The sequence below is a fragment of the Pimephales promelas genome, chromosome 8, assembly GCF_988280905.1.
Source record: "Pimephales promelas chromosome 8, fPimPro1.hap1.1, whole genome shotgun sequence".
Classification (NCBI taxonomy): domain Eukaryota; kingdom Metazoa; phylum Chordata; class Actinopteri; order Cypriniformes; family Leuciscidae; genus Pimephales; species Pimephales promelas.
This window is the reverse complement of record NC_142776.1, coordinates 22,882,037-22,905,320: the sequence shown is the minus strand read 5'-3', so window position 1 is coordinate 22,905,320 and position 23,284 is coordinate 22,882,037. Positions and strand designations below refer to the sequence as shown.

The 23,284-nt window shown below is 36.5% G+C and overlaps 1 protein-coding gene across 24 annotated transcripts in view; it reads right to left on the bottom strand.

Annotated features, from left to right (window-relative positions):
* Nucleotides 1-1,526: 1,526 nt before the first annotated feature.
* dlg1a (discs large MAGUK scaffold protein 1a) overlaps nucleotides 1,527-23,284 on the bottom strand; it is a 137,640-nt gene continuing 115,882 nt past the window's right edge. For 14 of the 24 annotated variants that reach the window (XM_039691429.2, XM_039691433.2, XM_039691434.2 and 11 more), the window contains 10 exons: nucleotides 20,473-20,649; nucleotides 17,816-17,882; nucleotides 15,509-15,608; nucleotides 9,915-9,956; nucleotides 8,134-8,184; nucleotides 7,896-7,997; nucleotides 7,640-7,812; nucleotides 7,378-7,487; nucleotides 7,193-7,284; nucleotides 1,527-3,279 (listed from right to left, as the gene is read on the bottom strand). In XM_039691429.2, coding sequence (XP_039547363.2) covers nucleotides 3,173-3,279; nucleotides 7,193-7,284; nucleotides 7,378-7,487; nucleotides 7,640-7,812; nucleotides 7,896-7,997; nucleotides 8,134-8,184; nucleotides 9,915-9,956; nucleotides 15,509-15,608; nucleotides 17,816-17,882; nucleotides 20,473-20,649 — 1,021 coding nt within the window. In that variant the 3' untranslated portion in view covers nucleotides 1,527-3,172. Of the gene's footprint in view, nucleotides 3,280-7,192; nucleotides 7,285-7,377; nucleotides 7,488-7,639; nucleotides 7,813-7,895; nucleotides 7,998-8,133; nucleotides 8,185-9,914; nucleotides 9,957-15,178; nucleotides 15,204-15,508; nucleotides 15,609-17,815; nucleotides 17,883-20,472; nucleotides 20,650-23,284 lie in introns of all 24 variants that reach the window. The other 10 variants (XM_039691430.2, XM_039691435.2, XM_089134175.1 and 7 more) reach the window with 3 other exon arrangements.

The following is a 23,284-nucleotide window of genomic DNA, read 5'->3' as shown; positions in this document are numbered from 1 at the left end:
AACATAACTATATATAAAATTACACCTAAATGTATGTACGTTTCGTTTCAAAGACGGAGGACAGTAAATTTGGAAGATTCTGCCATAATCCCATTTTCCTCGGTTTTCCTCCGCTTTAATCTCCACAACCGGAAATGGACGAGCATCCTTACGTCAAATGCGAAACTTATGCGTGCATATAGCCCATTGTTACTATTATTAATTGTCATCTTGTTGTGTTGTTTGGTGCAAGAATTGATGAAAAATGAATATCCTGTATCTGGAACTTTTATTTCTAGAAAATATTCACATCATTAAAATCGCACTGTAATGTCACTCTTTCATTGTCGTGCTGGTCTCGGCGCTGGCTCGGCAGAACTGCGGATCGTACACACAAGTCTTGTACAGGGCCATATAGGCGTCTAAAGATTTATATGCCCTCAGTTTCTATTTACGATCGGTTTCTCTATAAGGTACGTAGGTGTAGAAGTCAGGCCACTCAACTGAGGTGACGTACGTTAATCCTGTCAGATCGTCCATGCATTGAGTGAGCGTGTAGGCGGCTACAGGTCGGCCAATCTGGTTCCGTCCGTTAAAAATAACTTTTGGAAATAACAATTTCCAAAAAAACAAAATCCTGGACATTGAGTGACCTTACACATTAAGATAATATCGGATTTTCTCCAGTCATTGTTAAAAAACAAGCTAACAATCCTTGCTAACTAGCGTTAGTGAAGCGGCCAGAGGGATCTTTCTGCCTCCACCTAAGCTCCGCCCACAAAAAAACGTCACCATGTTTACCAACTGAAAAGGGGTCTATAGGAAGTGCTAAGGCTCTCCGTTAGACGGGCTCTGGTAGCACCTCAATTGTTCGCGTTCACACCACACACCCATTTACTCAGTGAAAATTCGCAGTGAAAATTTGCGGAGCAATGAAGACACAGCATCGTCAGACAAGACAGAGCAGGTTGCTTTTGAAATGAAACATTTTTCAGCACTCAGTTCTGTCAATTTTCTAACGAAATTCAAACAATAAATAAATGGCGCTTGTGTTGTGTGCAACGTAAATGTGACGTGACCACGTGGAAAAAGGTCATAGACAGCTGGAGAACAATGTCACGTAGCATTACATTTAACGTTACATTAGGAAAGCTATTACCATAGCCTACCACATTAGTTGGTTAGAAAAATGTGGGTTAACTTTAAACTTCTTTAAACTTTTTGGTTCAAACTTTCACAAACCAACTTGAAGTTTCTCCACCATCTTTTTTTATCTGGTTTGAGTTTTTTTTTTTTTTTTCTTGAGAAAAATTAACATGTATCCCTAATATTTATCCAAATTATATCGGATTTGAATTCCAAGAATTGAAATCGTGAAATTTGTGTCAAGGAATAATAGAAAAAGTATCCTGCCAGTCATTGCACCATGTAAACATTGTAACATGTTATCACTAAACTCTAAACTTCTGTTCAATTACCAAATGTTTTTGGTAACCGGCCCCCACACCCCCCCAAAGGAAAAAAAAAGATACAATCAAAGCACTGTGTATGAGAAAAAAAGTTTTTATTAGCTGTTCTCCTCTTTGACAAATGGAATGAATCAAGTTGGCAGATTATGTACATAATCTAGTCATAAAAGTGTGTTAGAAAGCCGTGAAGACAAGTTAGAGAAGCAATCTTTTAGAAAACAATCATCTCCGAGTAACTTAAGAATGAAAAGGGGATGCTGTCAGTGTGGCCCCTGGTGGAGAGTTAAAGGCTTGTGTTAGAGAGTGGCAGAGCAAATCTCTCTTCAGCTATGGGTAATCGACAAGTTCACATACAGAGAGGCAAGAATCTCTTAGCCTCTATGCTAATGCTCATGCTAACTCTGACATTTTCACAATCCCAGGTGAAAACAGAAAGAGAAGCCCTCTCCTCCGCTTCTCACTCATATTTAATGGGTCAAAGACTATTGCTTTTAGAAATCATGCAAGTCACATGAAAAAGTAAACATGACAACTACATAGGAGAGAGAGCTGAAGACTACAAACTGCCAACTTGAGTTTTTTCATATTGTTTGAGCAGATGCAAATGGAACACCAGGTGCCCCGTGAATCAGTGTTGTTTTTGCATAAAAACAAACCAAACAACAAACGTGATGGAGGTAAAAGTAAAAAAAAAAAATATATATATATATATATATATATATATGTATATATATATATATATATATATATATACACATACACACATATTTATGAGTGTACTGTATGTCTGACATTATAAAGAAAATAATTCCCATAGGTATAGTGTTTAATTAAAGCTCAATATAGACTTTTATTATAACAAAATAGGCAGTATACTGAGGGATTAAATATACATTACAATTTATACTCTCTTATTTGCATTGCTGTTTCTTGAAGTAAGAATATGTCATCACCTGGATTTGAAAGATAACCATAAGTCGTTCCTTTCTTCACCTCAACTATAAGCTACTCCCATATGCACCATGATTAAAATGTACACAGATTGTTAAGACAAATAGACATTTAATATAAAAAGAAGAACTTTTGTGCCAAATGTTTTTGTCCTCTTTGTGCACTTGTGACAAAACCGATCAGCTGTGTACAGCAAGTGGGCTGCTTGATCTTACAAAATAAACGAGAGAAAACAAAAGTAATATGACGGCAGCAGTTCACATAGTTCAAATCTGTCTGACAAAAAAAAAAAAAGTGTTAAATCTCAAAAGAATAATCCAAAACATGCTCTTAATGCAAAAAACATGCAAAGTTTAGCTTTATGTCTCATATTTGGGGGACGGGGACAAACCAAAATGTATATAATCTATTAACTCATTGGTTTTCCTTCGAGAAAGTCACCTCCCTTAAACATTAAGGAATCTGTACCGTATAATCTGTCCAGTAAGTCGCTGTTCAGCAATGTCTCCTCCCACCGGAGGATGAAATGCGGAGATTGAGATGCGAGTTCTAGACAGCAGTTTCAAAGAGAGGCATGAGAGAGAGTGAGTGAGAAGTGGCTGTAAGCCCACCATGACCCCAGGCCCATCCAAAGAAAACATGTGTCCTATGCTCAGGGGTCAGAAAGCCAATGTCAGCAGCAGGCCAGGTTAGTATAAAAAAGAAAACGGGGGGAAAAAAAAAATTACAAAAAAAGTTTAAAGAGGAATAAGGTTTATTTGTCTTCAGCCGTCTCATAACTTCTCTTTGACGGGTACCCAGATGACCGGCCCAGATTGCTCCTCGATGATCTGCTTAACCTGGTTGTAGATCTCTTCTAATGTGTCCCCTTGTACAATGGCTGCAAGAAAGATAAGATCAACATCGATGAGTATAATACATCTCACTCCAAGACTCTGAGACTAAGTACATGCAGCCTATAATTATTTGCCACTGATGCCAAATGCGGTCACTCCCTTTATAATAAAAAGTCTTGGTAATATTACAAAAATAAAAAGCAAATAAATGTCCTAACAGTATTTTATAATACTTTAAATTGTTGTGTTTGTCTCAGGGGCAACAAAGGACTCGTCTACTGTCAATGGTGTAGCGATGTATGAAGTACAGCTCATACAGAAGTCATTTTAAAACGTTTTCATTTCATTTCATTTCGTTTTCAAACGTTTACAGCTTTCATTTGTCAGCACAATGAATTTCATTTCAATGATTTCCATTGAAATGACTGGATTAGACCCACGAAAACTCGACTGAAGTAAATGTGGCCGAACCATAATGCAATTAAAAATTGCATGTCAGTCTTGTGGAAAGTAATGATGTTGCTACATTTTAATGTCTATGGTGTTACAGCAATATAAAACCTCATAAATCCTCTGTGCAAGCACTAATACAACATACCATATTTTCCATCTGTGGTTAAAGGTTATGTGCAGTGAGCTAATGTCTGTCTTGGCTTTTTTTTAACACAAAAAACTGATTGCTTCCTTTTAATGTTTTGTTTTGGAATTTTTAATAATGATTTCTTTTGAATATTGAGTTAAACTGAAAATAAACATATTATAGTGTGAAATAAACTCAAGGAAACTTTCCTGGATATACTTCAGGCCAAAAGTTCTTCAAAACTAAAGGTTATTTGTGGTGAGGAGACATAAAACTACATAGTGAAGATGCACTTTTTGTGATATTTCATTGAAAACCCCAACCTTATTTATTCTTTGAATGACAATATTTATTCTTTGAATGTTGATTCCGTTTTAATTCAATTAAAATCAATAAGCTTGGCGTCTGTCGACTCAGCGTGTCTTGGTAGGGGAATTAATATAAACATAATTTGTTGTGACCTAAAGGGACAGTTCAACTAACAATGGATATAGTCATTATTTACTGTACTCACCCCCGTGTCATTCCTAAACATACTTTCATCTATCATAAAAGAATATATTTCTAAACATATCTCTGTTTTTGTCCATACAAGGAAATTCATTGGGGATCAATGCTGTTTTATGACTTCCGTTATATGGGGGAGAGAAAAAAAAAACACTGAGATATTAAAAACATTGATTTTTTATGTTGCACAAAAGAAAGTCGTACAGGCTTGGAATGACATGAGGGTGAGTAAATAACAGAATTTTCTTCTTCTTTTTTTTTTGCTACCCCTTTAAAATCAATGTACACAGGTGGAATAAAACTGGATGTGTGTTAAAATATCTTAGTTTAACAGAGTGTTGCAGGGATGATGTTAATACCCAGAAAACTAATTCACCACTGGTTCACTCGAGATATTTCTATGGGGTTTTATAATGGGTTTTTTTCAATTTACAGTACAAGTAAAATAATTTCTGTTTTAGAGCATGTGAGGGAATCCGCTCTATGCCAGTGTGCTCTGCTCAGTCGCTCACGGCCCAAGCGAATGCTTCAACTAGGCTATGTAGCGCTCAACCTCACCAGTAAAACGACATTCACTCCCACAATAAATTTCACTGTACTTTACATCTTTCTGCTGGTAATGGATTTCTTCAATAAATGTCTTAATTACATTTGCCTATAGATAACAGTTATAGCAATATAGCAATATTTTATTAAGTTGTAGGCTTTAAATAAATAAAAAACAACTTTGCTGTTAGTATATCAAAAAATTCATCTTCGCTAACCAAGTTTCTCCACTCTTCCCTTCAATTTCGTTGTCTTCTTCGGTCTTAAAGGGTTAGTTCACCCAAAAATGAAAATTACGTCATTAATTACTCACCCCCATGCTGTTCTAACCCCGTAAGACCTTCGTTCATCTTCGGAACACAAATAAAGATATTTTTGATTTAATCTGAGAGCTGCATCACTCTTCCATAGACTGCCTAAGGGACTGGCTCTTGACGGCCCATAAAGTCATTAAAGAAAATGTTTAAATGTTCCATGTGCCTACAGCGGCTCAATTATAAGTTTATCAAGCGACGAGAATACTTTTTGTGCGAAAAAAACATAAATAACGACTTTATTCAACTATTCCATTACTTCCTTATGGGCGCATGCGCGAGAACTGAGACGAGGACGTTCTCCTTCGACTTGTTACCGGCTGCTCTCCGCTTAGGAGTTTTACCGCCCCCTACCGTATAAGATGATGTGCTGATATAGCTGGAAGCGCAAAACTTTCTGTTTGCAAGCAGAGGAAGATGCGCGCTGTACATACGCTTTTCAATTCGCGTATTTTCCGCACTATAAGGTGCACTTAAAAGCCTTTAATCTTCTCAAAAAACGACAGTGTTCCTTATAATCCGGAGCGCCTTATATATGGATCATCATCTTATATGGTAGGTGGCGGTAACACTCCTAAGCGGTGAGCAGCCGGTAACAAGAATTAGATGAATGAGAACGTCCTCGTCTCAGTTCTCGCGCATAAGGAAGTAATGGAATAGTTGAATAAAGTCGTTATTTATGTTTTTTTCGCACAAAAAGTAGTCTCGTCGCTTGATAAACTTATAATTGAGCCGCTGTAGGCACATGGAATATGTAAACATTTTCTTTAATGACTTTATGGGCCGTCAAGAGCCAGTCCCTTAGGCATCCTATGTAGGACTGATCCAGCTCTCAGATTCAATCAAAAATATCTTTATTTGTGTTCCGAAGATGAACGAAGGTCTTACGGGGTTGGAACAGCAGGGGGGTGAGTAATTAATGACTTAATTTTCAGCCAAAAATTTAAAGTTCACCCAAAAATTAAAATGTTGTCATCATTTACTCACCCTCAAGTTGTTCCAAACCTGTATAAGTTTCTTCTGCTGAACACAAGAGATGATGTTTTTCCATACTATGGAGGTCAATGGGGACCATCAACAGTTTAATTATAGCCTGGTAATACCAAACTCTGCTAATTCGCTTTGCTTCATAGGCAGAGTATGGAATGGCATATTTGTCATATCTTGTCTGAAGTATAAAATCATTGGTTAACCGTAAGCCAATCGAATAACATTTGGTTATGACTTGTGTTATTCGCCAGATCAGCCGCATCGAACTTCCACTGTAAACACATATATGATGCGAAAACGAAACCATCGAGCGAAATACCGGAGTGAACATGGCTGACCCGAGTTTTACGGCCTCCTTAACCTGATCCTCCATGAGTGCAACCAAGGGGGAGACAATCACAAGTATCACCTTGCCGGCCTTTGTTCTACCCAGTTTCTCGCTGACGATCGGTAATAGTTGATAAACTTTTCCCAAAACCTGTCAGGAGAAGGGCCACAACATCACCTTCATTCAAAATGTTTAACAAACACTGAATGCCGGGAACATTCTCCACAACAGAGCAAATTACATCCCGTGTCTCCATAGCCGCAGTCGTTTTCGATTTCCCTAACCTAAAATACAATCTTAAACTCGGTGCTTAGCGTCTACATCACGGTTCTCAGCCCTCCCTCTGTTTGTTAATTGTTTGTTAATGTCTCAGACTGAGTACAGAAGCAAACTGAAATTGAGCGGAAGTACAGGCTAGTTTGATTACCCATATTCCTTAAAATATCTTCCTTTGTGTTCAGCAGAAGAAAAAAATTCAAGTATCCTCAAGACCTTATTTTACGTATTGGAAAACGCCATTATAAAACCCTATAGGAAAAAGTCTGGGTTTTGACATCTTCTTTGCACCCCTCTATAGTAGAGTGTGGATTTGTTGGAGGAAAGGTAAGGTAAGAGATCTATAGATGAAATTGACTTAAGTAGAAAGGTCAGAATTGATTTGGATGTGGGTAAGTGTATTCTACTGTTCTCACCGGTGAAGTGCTCTAAGAATTCCTGCTCCAGTTTCATGGCTCTGTCATAAGTCTTCCTGCCTTGCTCCTCCATCAATCTTTTATTCATCTCTCTGAGGAGGACACAGAGGACCTGTTATTAGTACCAATCAGTCAAGCTTTGGCATTTATCATGAGTTTGAGGACTCTTTCATACAACAACGTACAAAATGTTCTCCACTGATTTTGGTTTCACGAACACCGCTATGGGGTAGAGCTGTGCTAACTGGAGTCGTTTGATGGCATTGCCTGAGACATCCAGGATGCAATGTTTGCCCTTAAAGAACAGTGGAAAAAAATAGTCACATGAAAAATGGGAAAACTGCTGCACCGTGAAATCGAAAGGTCATCACGAAACTCACAAACAGAAAATTCCTTTTTTTATTACTGCCATAAGTTTATTACTTGCAAAAAGTTGAACTTGTTCACCTTTTCTGCAACCTCTCGCACTGACTGCACGCTTGTCCCATAGAGGTGGTTGTTATATTGGCCCGCCTCGATGAACTTGTGATCTTGAATGTCTTTTTCCATTTGCTCCCGTGAGACAACAAAATGGTAGTCTCTGGCATCAACCTCGTAGTCTCGCTTTGGTCTAGTCGTGTCTGGTCAAAGAACGGTAATGGCCATTATAACAGTGCAGATGATATTTGAAATACTGCAAGAAATAATAAAACTGTGTACTCACGGGGAACACATGACCCAAACTTGTCAGGAAACTCTGAGATTAAATCATCGTTGATCCGGTCTTTCATGGGTCCAAGGATAATCACAGGTCGAGCGTAACTCGCTGTAAACCACAATTATAATAAGTCTTACAATAAATCAGTCATGCATAGTTGTACAATGACATCTACATGTAGTTATGTGGAGTAATAAAAACTAAATGTACCATAATAAAAGAAAGCTTGCAAGAAGACACTCACCTTCCTGTTGGGTGACTGTCTCGTAAGAGAGGACATAATCTTCCTGCCCACCTAGTAAAACAGAAATACTGATATAAGTTCAAAAATCTTAGAGAATATAATTAAACCAGCATGTATGTGCTGTATGGCCTCAGCTAAACTTTTCTAAACCTTACCTAAATTGCTTAAACTTCTGATTGAGAGGATTTTAAAAAACATCAGAGATGCATTTTCAAGAGTGGAACTGTTTTTAACTTCTTAGATACAACTTCTTCAGGAGAACATAAGCCTGCTAAAGTACGCTAATTAATAGATATATATAAATAATATATACTACTAATGTTCGCACATGGTTGGGGTCAGTAAGGTTTTAATTAATATTAAAAATAAATGCAGTTCTTTTGAACTTTCTGTTCAAAGAACCCTGAAAATAAAAACATTAAGCAGCACAACTGTTTTCATCATTGACAATAATAAGAAATGTTTCTTAAGCACCAAATCAGCATATTGTATTTATTACATACATACATATACATACATATACATACGTATATATATATATATATGAAGAGTTCAGATGCAAAAGCCTCTAAGTGCCATTTGAAATTTTCTTCTAGAATGATAATTTTGATCAAGCTTGTATATTTAAGTTCAGTGATTTCACTTAAATGGCAATGATAATTACCTATTAATTGTTATTTAAGTGAAATTACTGAACTTAAATATACAAGTTTGATAAAAATCATCATTAAAGAAGAAAATTTCAAATGACATTTAGAGGCTTTTGCATCTGAACTCTTCATATATATATATATATATATATATATATAGAGAGAGAGAGAGAGAGAGAGATAGATCAAAAATACACTAAATCAGTAATATAATAAATATAATATGCTGATAGTATTATATATAATAGTACTGATTTTAGTGTATTTTTGATCAAATAAATGCAGCCATAGTGAGCATAAGAGACTTTATTAAAAAACAATTTAAAACATTATACCGACCTCAAACTTTTAAGCAAGTGTGTACACGTTTAAGGTTAAAAGACTGGTGCAATAAATAAATAAATAACCTCACTAATCAACTATGTTGTTGTATGACTAAACCACTTGTACATGAAAATCGAAATAATTGAAATCTGATTTTGGGCGTTCAAATATATTTTTCTATTGTATTTATTGCTGTTCATTTAAATTTCAAATATATTACTTGTACCCTATGAAAGCATGGCTTTGTCACGAACAGTAGTCTCTAATTTTTACTCACTGTTCAGATTAGATATATTTGAGAGCCATGCAGCATTAAATAAAAGTTCAAGAGGTTTTTCAGCCCACTCAATGTGAATGACAGGCCATGATTTACAAAACTGCTAAAAGACACAGGCTTGTTCAAATGTTTTTTGAAGGTAATATTCCACGTCGTAATACGCTCCGTCTCTGGCATGATCACTAAAACAAGGTACACAGATAACAGCACCAGCTTTATCACATAAAACTCTCAGCACAGGCTATGCACTATAAGGCATGTTATATGAATGGTAAGCTTCTGTTGGCTAAATCAATATTGTGTTTAGATTAGCTTTTAACACCCTTTTAACAATTTTAATGTTGTGTTATGGAAAAATAAAATTTACATTTTTTAAATCTTAAAATAAACTATTCTTGTGCAAAATCCTGACTCTGATGTTGGTCTTAAATAGTAGGCTACACATAACATATAAGGTAAGGTTAGAGAACAAAAGGGAATTAAGCACTCAAAAACATGATGAAAGGAAATAAAAGGGAACACACACTTACGGTAACTACTTTCACTATCGCTGGCGTTAGAAGTTACATGCTCTGAAACCATAAAAAGGGGAAAATAAGCACCAGAGACACAAAAACACCAGTCTTGCAGGAATACGCCAGGCACACTAAGAGCAGTCACCAGCAGATGGCAGTGTTAAGAACCTGAACAGGACATCTGAGGCTTGGAAGCTGATCTCATTTTGCTCAGTTTCTCATAAAACTGCTTCCACAAGATGAATTTGGTATTTCAGCCGAATGAAAAATTGAAAATCATCGAACAGCTTCTAAATGCATGCAAGACAGTCTCTCGGGGGGTGGGGGGTTGCTCTTAACACAGTCATGGTGCATTGATGAACATTGATGGACAGAGAGGCTCCACTCCACCACCTAAAAAGTGTCTCAATGTAGAAGTCTAAGAAAGGACAGAAATACTAAAAATATGGAAGTCAATGGAGATTGTAAATAACCTTCTTTCACATCAACCATGCTAATCTTAACCCTTCATGTTCTGTCGTGACTGTTTTCACAGTACTCAAATGTTTGGGATGAGTTTTTATTTGACTCTTTTTAATTGTTTGGCAAGGATGGATTAAATTGATAAAAAATGACAGTAAAGACAAGAAAGGATTTCTATCTCAAATAAATGCTGCTCTCTTGAAATTTCTACTCAAAGAATCCTGAAACGTATACATTTAATAATTGAATAAATATAATGTTTTCAACATCAATGACAGTTTCTTGAGCAGCAAATCAGCATATTAGAATGATTTCTGAAGAATAATTTTAGAAGATTTCTGCGATCACAGGAATAAATTATATTTTAAAATATAATATTATTTGAAATAGTTACAAACTAGTAATATTTCACAATGTTACTCTTTTCACTTTTATTTTCAATCAAAAACATCCTTAGTGAAAAACAAGAACGCAATCTTACTGACCCCAAACTTTTTGCACAACTATATTTTTCATATAGTTGGGTCAGTTGAGTGTTTGCTCATAATCAGTTCCTAATAGATTAAAGCAAGTTACTGTATCATCCTGAGATGCAAAAAAAATGGCCTGGCAGTCTCTCAGAACTCAAACAGAACATGAGGGTTAAACTCTTCTGACTACAACATTATTTGCATTTGATATATTTGTCCCCACATAACCTTCCAAAGCAGAATCACGGCAATAACTACATTTGTACATATTCTGATGAAAATGTGAGAAGTGCAAAACTCACTGCTCAAATACGAGGTTGTTGCCAAGCTATTGCTAAGCAGGGCACTTGTCACCAGGTAAAAATCATTCATTCGAATGCTTAGTAAGGGTTAGGGCATTTGTTCAAAGCCCTAAACCATAGCTTCTCAAACTTTTTTGTTTGCCAAACCCCTTAGTAACCCCTTTGATTTTAAGTTAATATTTCAACAATTGAATGACACTGTGGCAGAGGGGGCGTGGTTCAGTGAAGTCTGTGACGGGAGAGAGGATCGGGAGACAGGTGCGGCGTGAGTGGGTTAAGTGTAAATGACAAACACCTGTGCCTTACTGCAGTAAGTGGCGTGGGGAGACGGATAAAAGCCATGAGGAGACGAGAGATTGGGAGAGAGAGACCCGTGGAGATTCGTGGGTGAATTGTCATTGAGAGAGAGAACGCCGAGAAAGCTGATTGCAGCGCGTGATGCGCGACTTTTGTTTATGTTGAACAGTGAATATTTTGGTTTTATTTTGAATAAAGACTTTATTACAGACACATTTGAATGTTTTCTGACGATAGATAGATATAAAGAGAGATAGAGATATAGATAGACAGATATATAGACAGACATATAGATAGATAAAGTAGACAGAAAGACAGACACAGATAGATAGATAGATAGATAGATAGATAGATAGATAGATAGATAGATAGATAGATAGATAGATAGATAGATAGATAGATAGATAGATAGATAGATAGATAGATAGATAGATAGATAGATAGATAGATAGATAGATAGATAATCATATAATTTCAGATGCAGATCCGACCTCCGTGTGGAGCATTGGCTATTGTCAGAATCCTTGTGCATTCAAAAATTTCACTGGATTATTACAATTAATGGCACAATTAATGTCTGGAAATGTAAACTGATATTTCCTACTGAGACACTACAACAAAATGTATAAATAACTGGCTTAAAACCATTTCTTTGAGGCGAAAATACTAGTGTGCCTAAGACTTCTGCACAGTACTGTAGATAGATAGATAGATAGATAGATAGATAGATAGATAGATAGATAGATAGATAGATAGATAGATAGATAGATAGATAGATAGATAGACAGACAGACAGACAGACAGACAGACAGACAGACAGACAGACAGACAGACAGACAGACAGACAGACAGACAGACAGACAGACAGACAGACAGACAGACAGATAGATTAGATAGATAGATAGATAGATAGATAGATAGATAGATAGATAGATAGATAGATAGATAGATAGATAGATAGATAGATAGATAGATAGATAGATAGATAGATAGATAGATAGATAGATAGATAGATAGATAGATAGATAGATAGATATTTTATGATCTTGCAATTTGAATTGAAAAATAATTTTATGATCTTGCAATTTGAATTACACTAAAGGCCCAATTTGAACGATCTGAAATGCAATTCCATGGCGGATTGCTATTATAATGGCGCATTTGCTAGGCGCACGCCATGAGCGATTCAACGAGGGGACCGGCATTCTCGCCAGGGCCGTAAAAAACAGATAAGTGACATTGTATGGGGATGGGAGAAACTCACTTCTATTAGCTTCTATTAAACAGGTGTATAATAATTTGGGTAAATGTGTAAGCTAGATTTATTTTTTCACATCTTCATGGACACCACAATGATTTCCCTCGTGTGGTAATGTTTTTACCTGTAATTGTGTATGGTTTGCAAAAATGGGAACTGCTGCGTCTGTTAATGAGAGAAGCAAAGTGTACGCCCGTTTTCTACACAACTACGTATGGCCAAGCATGCGCCCTTAAAATAACATGCCACTGACTTTAGACTAGGTTTTTCCTGGTCTGTGGCAAAACTGTTTCCTGAAACTGCAAAATGGCACCAGGGAATGTTTGCACAGGAACACGCCTCCTCTTTTCGCTGAAACATCCCCGAGAACGCAAGTTCATTCCCTAATTTACCGCCATACGTCTGTGGAGGGAAAAGTCCGCTGTAGGTCGGGTGAAAAATAGGAATGATACATACGTCGTGTACAAGTAATTTGCACTGGGTGCAAGATATGGCCCTACTGTATGTGTCAATGCATCATTTTGATGTCTTAAATTCTCTACTTTCAAACATTCAAACCATTTTACTTTGGGGGAATATTGGTGAAATTCTGTAGACTTATATCCACAAGATTTTTGGAAATTTTGCAAATTTGAATTTAAATAAAGTCAACCTAACACACACTGTGTTCTCAAAACGATGTTAAACTGAGCACATGCAGAGATGGAGAAGCTATTACTGTGAAAAAAGACGCACTCAAAACCCAGTAATAAAAGCTGCAGTTAACACTAGTGTAAATGAACACAGTGCTGCTCTTCACTCAAACACGCAGCACAACAGACTATATACTTCTATAAGTTTGAAGCTTTTGATTTTATATAAATACATACATACATACATACATACATACATATTTCAGTTTTACTTTGATTAATTGTCCAGCCCTATTTATTTATTTTAACGTTACATTTGATTTTCAATTAATTAATAGCTTTGAGTTCAAGAAGAGCAGAATCAGCTTGTCTTACACCATGGTTAGGGCATAATAGACAACAAATGACCTGAACATAGTGCTGATCTGCAAACTTCGAGCCAGATTTACAAAACAGCACAAAGTAGCATGAGACCGTAATTCCATAAAAGCACAGATGGGAGTGAAAAGTTTGAAAGTTCTAATGCGCAAATTAAAGAACAGACGCAGCAGCTCATTTCCATTATGACCAGTGGTGGAGGAAGTACTGAATCTCAGTACTTAAGTAAAAGTACAAATACCCAGATAAATATTTACTTTAGTAAAAGTAGAAGTAACACAATGACAACCATACTTAAGTAAAAAGTAAAAAGTACTTTATTTTAAAAGTACTTTAAGTATTAAAAGTAAAAGTACTTGCATAACAATTTATTCTCTTAATGTCTATTTTCTAATGATTAATAAAACATTTAATTCTAACTCATTCAACCTAATAGCCTACTCCTCCTCCTAATGATGTTCAATAATGATGGAAAAAAATGTCACCATTTCTGAAACAAGCTTGCAATTAGGCAATATCATGCTTATCCTTACTATATGTTAATAACTATGTTTGGCAGTAAACGCGATTCATTTATGGTGTAATTCTGAACCTCTTGGCTTGCCATAATCCTAACCAAGCGTATATTACACAGGGTGTGTTTCCTATGCACGTAAAAACAAATTTTCGCGTATGAGTTGCATGATAAACACACTACGTGCGAGACGCATTTAGTTGACGTATCTATGGCAACCAAACGTCACTGGTGAGACAAACGTGCAACGAACGGACGGTCAGATTACGTTTTGTCAGGGGAAAAACTGATCAGAAAATGTAACGAAAATGTAACAGAAGTTGTAGAAATGTAGTGGAGTAGAAAGTAGAATAATTGCTGCAAAATGTAACGAAGTAAAAGTAAAAAGTATGCACTATTTATTTTACTTAAGTAAAGTAAAGATACGTGAAAAATGTACTTAAGTAAAGTAACGAAGTATTTGTACTTCGTTACATTCCACCACTGATTATGACAAACGCAATGTTCCGAGGGTAGCAAGCAATAACATCTTCCTCAAACATTCTAAATAAATGAACACGAATGGATACATTTGTCTTCTGCTCTCTGTGGTTCCTCCTCCAAGTGGGTTAACACATGCCTTTTTTGGGTGTTAATGCCGCAAATACCAGTTAACTGATCGCCGCAAACCTCCTCTCATAAATGTTGTGTCTGAAAGGGAAACTCCTACGAATGCATAACCCTGTCCACACCTTTGTATCTACATTTTTCACTGCGTGTCTTTAGTAAATCCTGACAGTACGTTTTAAAGCCAAAAAGTGTAAAGTCAGTAAATCTAGTTTTATAGTCGCATAGATGCAAAACAGGTTGCAGACACAACACAATTCTAACTCAACAGCACTTCTACGGGCAAGACAGTTTCATGGGGAATAATGGGAGTTTGGTGGGGCCGGTGGGGTGGACCTGCTGTAGCCTTTGTGGACTTACTCAAGCCTTTGTCGTCACTCAGGTCCTGTGGAGCAGTCGGCAGAGAGCAAGGAACAGGAGAAAACCACAAAAATAACAATGATTACTGGAACAACATATCTGGTCTTACCGAAGAACTTCGCACCTGCCTTGCAACAAACCCAGATACGGAGACTTCGGTGGTCTTCAACAGACATTCTGTCCTTACATCATCTCATATTGATGCAGAAGGGATCGATCAAATTTCCTGTCATGTTTAGGGTTGTTGCAAAAGCAGGAGTTTCGTTCAGAGGTGTTGGTGCCACTACCCTGTCTTGCGTGCTTTTCTGTATCCACGGCTAATGTACTTACGGTCCACATCGCTTGTTTCCTGTTCGCTGGGGTCCTTGTTCTTGTAGAAATGGAATTTTCGCGAAAAGAGGTTCTTTTTACGCTTGTCATTGAATGACTGCTGAGAAGGAGAGGGAGGGATGGAGGGAGGGAGGGAGAACAAAAAGGGAAGAACAGATGGAATGGTGTTGGGTGTCTAGTGCAAGTATGAACAAATGCCCAACTTAACAGATGCCCATGTTACTGGCTCTGTGGCCACCGCCATCCAATAAAATGATGCTGGAATGACAAAAATCACTAATGCTAGAACTTATAAATAGACATGAAACATGATATTGATTTGGGGATGGCAACAGATACCGTTGAGTTTATGAGGGATTACTGAATATCAGATCAACTTAAAGGGTGGTTACCACAACCATGGTCAGCAAAGTGGGACAAACTCAAGGACATGCAACCGTCGAAATGAGTTAGTGGATTAAAGTTAGTGATTAACACTGGTAAAAAGTTTGGACGGGAACAAAGCTACAATAAGCACAAAAGGCAAAAATAGATGGACAGCGGAGTAATTTGCAGGAAGAGAAAGTGAAGAGCAGTTTGACATCAATGGCAAGCGTATTTATCTTTTTTTCTCTGAAACGTTCATGCACTCATGCTGCATTAGTGAATGCAGTTGAAAAGGCTAAGACATTTAAGAGTGGATGATGAGTTTATCTGTTTGCTAAACACAATACTGCTGCAAGATTAAAATCACTAGGGCTGGGCAATATTGAATATCGACAATAAATTCTGTGGTGATCTAATATGAATCAAATTTGTGAATTCCGCAATGATTTAAAAGGTGCTTTTTATTTGGCCGTTACATTTTCTATAGATGACATCATTATGTTGTCAGGATGTACAGTTCTTTCTGGTCTCTGTATACAGTATATTCAACTTTATTAGCAATCTGTGTTAGAGTAAGATGGTAAGTTTTATTTTTATCTGTGAATCAGGTCATTTCAACTTATTTAATGATGTTTGTATCATTCAACTAAGCCCATTCACAATGTGCCATGTTTCGTTCTTATTCTAAAATCTGTTGGTAAAAAATATTATATTAATGTTTCATTTGTGCTATTATGTTATAGTAGTGCAAGAACACTGGGGAAATAATACTTCATTTTACTTGCATTAATCAGGTTTTTTTGTTCAGTTGAAATGATTGTTCTTTTGAACAGAATTTATTAAGTCAGAGCAATTACACAAATACTATAATATATATTAAATGTCATCAAAATGCTGAAAAATATGGAGATCTATGTACTCTACACAATGTTTACAAAAGTGTAGGGGTTAAAAAAATTATTTAATTTAATTTCATAACAACCTATTTTAATATATTACGAAATAAGTAATTTATTCCTGTGATGGCAAAACTCAGAATTTTCAGCAGCCATTAATCCAATTTTCAGTTGCATATTATCTTCCAGAAATCATTGTAATATGCTGATTTGGTTTATTTATTGGAACATTTATTATTATTATTATTATTATTATTATTATCAATGTTGAAAACAGTTGTGCTGCTTAATATTTTGTGGAAACTGTGATACATTTTTTTCAGAATTCTTTAAAGGACAAGAAATTTCAAAAGTACTGCATTTACAGTATTTTGAAAGAATTTTTTTGTTTAATCCCATGTAACGGTTACTTTTTATCAATTAAATGCATCATTAATGAACAAAATGTATTATATATAATATTTTTTTGCAATATCGCCCAGCCCTAATAGTCACATGCTGTTAAGAATACTCACATAGGAGAGAATTGTGAACAAACATACAGGATTAGTACACTACATTCAGTAAAAATAAATTACAATCTATTTTACAAATGAAAATGACAAACAAGCATCTCATTCATGAAGAATGATTCATCAAGAATGATTCATTACTTATATATAGAACATCACTACTTTGTTAGAGTTTACACTTGCCAGCTGTTAGTCGTCCTATGTGAGAACAGTTTTGACTTTTGAAATGTCACACAAGGAAGGTGGAACAAAATGTTTCTAATGCTGAACATCTTATTAGCACTTTCATCTAAAAATATCATAAAAACAAGTTTCAAAATAGGCTACAAGGCGTGTTCATAATGTTTTCTGATTTCTGTCAAATTAAGGTTATGTTGGCATGTTGACTCCAGGTAAACCAAATCATTTTTTTTTTTTTTACACAAAAGGCCTATTTATAATGTATTAGTCTATAAACTGCTGCTGTTTAAAAGCATTAAAAGCATGTTTGTGTCATGCCAGACATGGTAAATATTTGAGCAGCAAACACTTACCGCTTTATCTCGAGACTTGGAGTTGAATTTGACCGTCTTTAACCTGGCTCTTTCTTTTCTCTCCACCCTGAAGAGAAAAGAGACAGAGGATGTGGGGTATTTTCACTGTTAATACACGAAAACGGTCATGTGGTCATTTTGTACTAGTGTATAAACTAAAAATATTTTTTTGAAAAACATATGAAGCCAAAAACGTTCCCACAGATGGTTGTAAATGCAGACTGCATGGCTAGATGCTTGATTTTATACATTGGTCTAATTGAAACAACTGATTAATTAAGAGGTGTGTCCCAATTGTTAAAAAAAAAAAAAAATCTGTGAGATGGCCAAAATGTTTTATTTGTATGCATGTGCACAGACTGGTTATTTGAAAAATGATAATAAAAAAAAGGAACATTGTTCACAGCAAGTTATTTGACACCAATGATTGTTGAAGGTGGTGTATTTGTTACAAATAACATGCTTTGATAGATTTAGATGACCTCTAACCTCCAAAATCCAGATATGAAGTACCAGGAAATAATACTGTATGTAGATCACATAATTTGTTTAAAATATATAGGACAATTTACAGAAACTTTCTCAAAGAGAAATCCCAACTTATTTCTGGCTGGGTGCCCCCTGTGATCAGTTAGGAGACGTGAGAGGCACATTTTTAGAATGAGGTGAGAAGTCAATTATCAACTTTCAATCAGCATATAGCTGAGCGGAGAGAAAGAGAGGGAAACTCACGGCATCACACATCAGCGCTGAAGTTCAACACTCTAATTAAGACTTTGTAATATCAGGTGACAGTAAACCCATGACTTTGACCAAAATAGAGCAGACTTTGTCCTAAAGCTAATTCCATGGCTAGCATGATTTGTATCCTAAATACGATTAAATTCTATTGTCACGTTCTGTTTAAATCAGTTTTGATAAAACTTTATTGGTGTCAACATTGTTGGTTGATGCCATTGTTGTGATCATTACCACACAATAAATATCGAAAGTGTTTATGATTATTTGGCAATTTGTTTAAAGTCTGGGTCTGCGACAAGGGTAAAACGAATTCTATACATGAAAAGCATTACAAGTAGCAAAAACAATAACACAAAAACAGGATTTAACAGGATCTTAGGATCACAAAAGAGAATAAAATCTTTTAGTTTTAATAAAAAAAATGCTCATGATTGAACAAATGCCCACATAGTTTTCAATCTCCAGCTAGTTAAAACCCTCATCACAGAGAAATACTTTTACTTCAGCTGTCGGTTAAGTATATTTCGTTTCAAATGTGATAAGTCTGGGATGCCATTGTGCAGATATACACTTACCTAAAGGATTATACTGTGTTTGACCCCCTTTTGCCTTCAGAACTGCCTTAATTCTGCGTGGCATTGATTCAACAAGGTGCTGAAAGCATTCTTTAGAAATCTTGGCCCATATTGATAGGATAGCATCTTGCAGTTGATGGAGATTTGTGGGATGCACATCCAGGGCATGAAGCTCCCGTTCCACCACATCCCAAAGATGCTCTATTGGGTTGAGATCTGATGACTATGGGGACCATTTTAGTACAGTGAACTCAATGTCATGTTCAAGACACCAATTTAAAATGGTTCGAGCTTTGTGACATGGTGCATTATCCTGCTGGAAGAAGCCATCAGAGGATGGATACATGGTGACCATAAAGGGATTGACACTAAGGGACCTAAAGTGTGCCAAGAAAACATCCCCACACCATTACACCACCTCCACCAGCCTGCACAGTGGAAACAAGGCATGATGGATCCATGTTCTCATTCTGTTTACGCCAAATTCTGACTCTACCATCTGAATGACTCAACAGAAATTGAGACTCATCAGACCAGGCAACATTTTTCCAGTCTTCAACTGTCCAGTTTTGGTGAGCTCATGCAAATTGTAGCCTCTTTTTTCTATTTGTAGTGGAGATGAGTGGTACCCGGTGGGGTCTTCTGCTGTTTTAGCCCATCCGTCTCAAGGTTGTGCGTGTTGTGACTTCACTAATGTTTTGCTGCTTACCTCGGTTGGTTATTTCAGTCAATAAAGCTCTTCTATCAGCTTAAATCAGTCGACCCATTCTCCTCAGACCTTTAGCATCAACAAGGCATTTTTGCCCACAAGACTGCCACATACTGGATGTTTTTCCCTATTCACACCATTCTTTGTAAACCCTAGAAATGGTTGTGCGTGAAAATCCCAGTAACTGAGATCAGATTGTGAACGTGAGACCATGCCACGCTCAAAATGCCTTAAATTACCTTTCTTTCCCATTCTGACATTCAGTTTGGAGTTCAGGAGATTGTCTTGACCAGGACCACACCCCTAAATTCATTGAAGCAACTGCCATTTGGTTGATTAGATAATTGCATTAATGAGAAATGGAACCAGTGTTCCTAATAATCCTTTAGGTGAGTGTACATGTGTGCTCATTCCTCATTATTAACAATTACTATACATAATGGGTTATAACGAAACCAAAATGAAAAATGGCAGTGAATTGTGAAAGAACCAATAGAGGAAATAGTATGAGCTGTGGGTAATGTGGCATTAAATGCACAAATTGTGTTAATCATGGTAAAGAGGTAATCATGGTAACTGACCTAACTTTCTACAGTACATTATGTTCTGGAATGCATGGGGGCATAGCCTACCTCTTCTTGCTGGGAATGACGCCCATCTCCTCCATCTCGCCATCTGGAGTCACATGGCGCGCCTGCCACCACTCCTCGTCCGAGGCATTCAGGACGTGTAGGATGTCGCCGAAACGGAAGTTCAGCCCCTGACTGGGCAGGCCTGAGTCTTTCGTTATGTCATAATCAAACAGGGCTCTAAAGGAGGAAGAATGAAGTTTTTTTTTTTTTAATGGAGCATAGGAGAAAAAAAAAAAAAAAAAATATATATATATATATATATATATATATAAAGTGTCTTGTCACAAACATGACATTTCAACCAGAATGCCCAAATAATTTTTATAAATTCTGTGCCATATTCAAAACATCTTTGCAATTTCTGTTTGTCTAAATTTGATTCTCAAACACTCCCCTTCATTTTTTGAAAACTCTGCTTTTGTGGTCCATAAAAGACAGAAGAGCATACGGCATTAGAACAAGACCAGAGTGAGAAAAATATTACTTAATTTTCATTTGGGTGAACTATCCCTTTAAGAGTTATCTTTAGGCATAGTTTGCACTCGTCTCTAAATATTACACTGGACTAGGAAAATGTTTTCTTAACATAAAAAAAAACAGCTTTAGAGATGCAGTAGCAGCCTTTACTTTAAAGGTCAGAAAGGAGGATAAAAATGGGGCATGCCAAACAAAATTTTGATTTTTGGAATTAAACTCTTTCTAACATTAAAAGTGGTCTTGCATGAGAAAAAAAATGCAACAAGCTACATGGGTGTAGAATAAACAGCAAGAAAAGCCTCTAGACTCTGAACACACAAGCTTCAATGAATTTTAAAGGTCCCGCTCTTCTTTGCAATTCCATTTTTCAAACTTTAGTTAATGTGTAATGTTGCTGTTAGAGCATAAATAACATCTGTAAAATTACAGCGAACGCCCGGTTTGGACTACATCCTTCTTCTTCCTTTTTTAATGACGTAACTAGGAATACACAAAAATAGGGGGTGTAGTCTTGTTGCGCTCCCACGGAGAAGAAGCACTTCAGCTGAGCATGCATTTCCAATTTACGGTAAGAGGCGTGACGTTTCTGGGCAACGTGCGATAAGCTGCTGTCGAATCACAACACAGCGGTTCGCTAGCACAATCAGAACTCGTTACGTATTTCTGAAGGAAGGACTTCATTGAACAAGGAAGACATCGGGCTGTTTTTTGGACAGTGAATTGTGTGAAAAATACATTGTTTTTTTACACGTGAAACATGTTATGTAACCAAGCACTTTTTAGCAACCATACTTTTAAGCAACCATAAAGATATGAAAACCATTCTATAATTCCAAGCCAGCCTTCCTTACTATTTTGCCTACAGACAGATTTCCTGAGATGTTAAGTAGGCCAGCTGTTCATAGCATGTGTGCATGTGCATTTAAGAGAACTGGAGCTGAAGTAACTAGCCATCCAAGCTCATGACTAGCTTATCCGTTTCCTCATCAATAATGAAGCACTTCCAGGAGGAAGCAAGGGCATCTGAGAAGCTTATGAGGTTTTAATCAGACACCAAAGCCCTCTTTAACCTTCAAAAACATCTAAATAACACCTATTTAACTCTTCAGCAAATGGAATAATAGGTAACATTTGTATCCTTGTACAGTCGAAGCAGAGACTTTAAATCATTATAGTAAAATGCCCGTGGAATGCAGATTAAAGGCTCAATCCGTATAGATATATGGTTTTAATGGAATATTAGATCATAAATATGGCGTGTGTACGTGACGTGTGTATGTATGTGTGACTTGCCTTAGTTGGACGCTTCCACGCAAAGCCTCTGAAATTCCTTTCAGAAAGGTCAAAATGATATATGTCCTATGACATTCAGTGTAACCATTACACATTTTTAAATGTATTTACTAGTATAAGCTAGTACATAGTAATACATCGTTTCTAAGCACACTGCTGTCAAAGTGAACTTCGACTTTGTGTCACAAAAATGTTGTGGTTTGCAAACATGCTGCAGGGAATAGAGGCCAAAGATGACTGCAGTTCTACCGGCATCCTTGCGTGATTTTAAACATCTATCAAAGCAAGTTTAGTTGACAGCCACAACAGTGTGTGTTAGTACAAGTCTTTTAGAAACAACCACAAACTACATCCTAAAATGCAAAAGTTGAGCAAACGGCCTCACTCCAACATGCACTTTAGAGACAGGAAGTTTACGGAAGGCCTTCTGCGCCACACACGACATAGTGACACAACAAATACAATCTTCATTTCCATTAATCATTCATTATATCCATTTACTATGTTCTGTGGTATGTCCTCCTTTTCCTGTCAGTTAAAATAATGTTGCTTTTCTTAGGATGACCAATTTGTGTGTACTATTTTCCAAAGAAAAAAAGCACACATACATATACTGTATGCAGGGACGACATGCACACATTATGGGTTGAGCTCAATGTGACACAGCTGAGAAATCACATCCGATATTAAATCAGTGAATCTTGCATCCTGTGTGGAGAATCCAGAGCCCGGGGGCTTTCGAATCCTCAAAATGTCAAAGCTATTCTCATTAAAACATAAGAATAGCAACCTGAGAGCTTAGAAATATGTTAAACAAAAATCACTTAAGAGCAAAAATTCAGCAGTAGTTTCACATAACAATACTGATCCACAGTGGTGGAGGAAGTACTGAATCTCAGTACTTAACCAGATGACCAGAGGTAACACAATGACAACCATACTTAAGTAAAAAGTACCTTATTTTCAATGTACTTTAAGTATTAAAAGTAAAAGTACTTGCATAAAAATGTATTCTCTTAATGTCTATTTTCTAATGATTAAT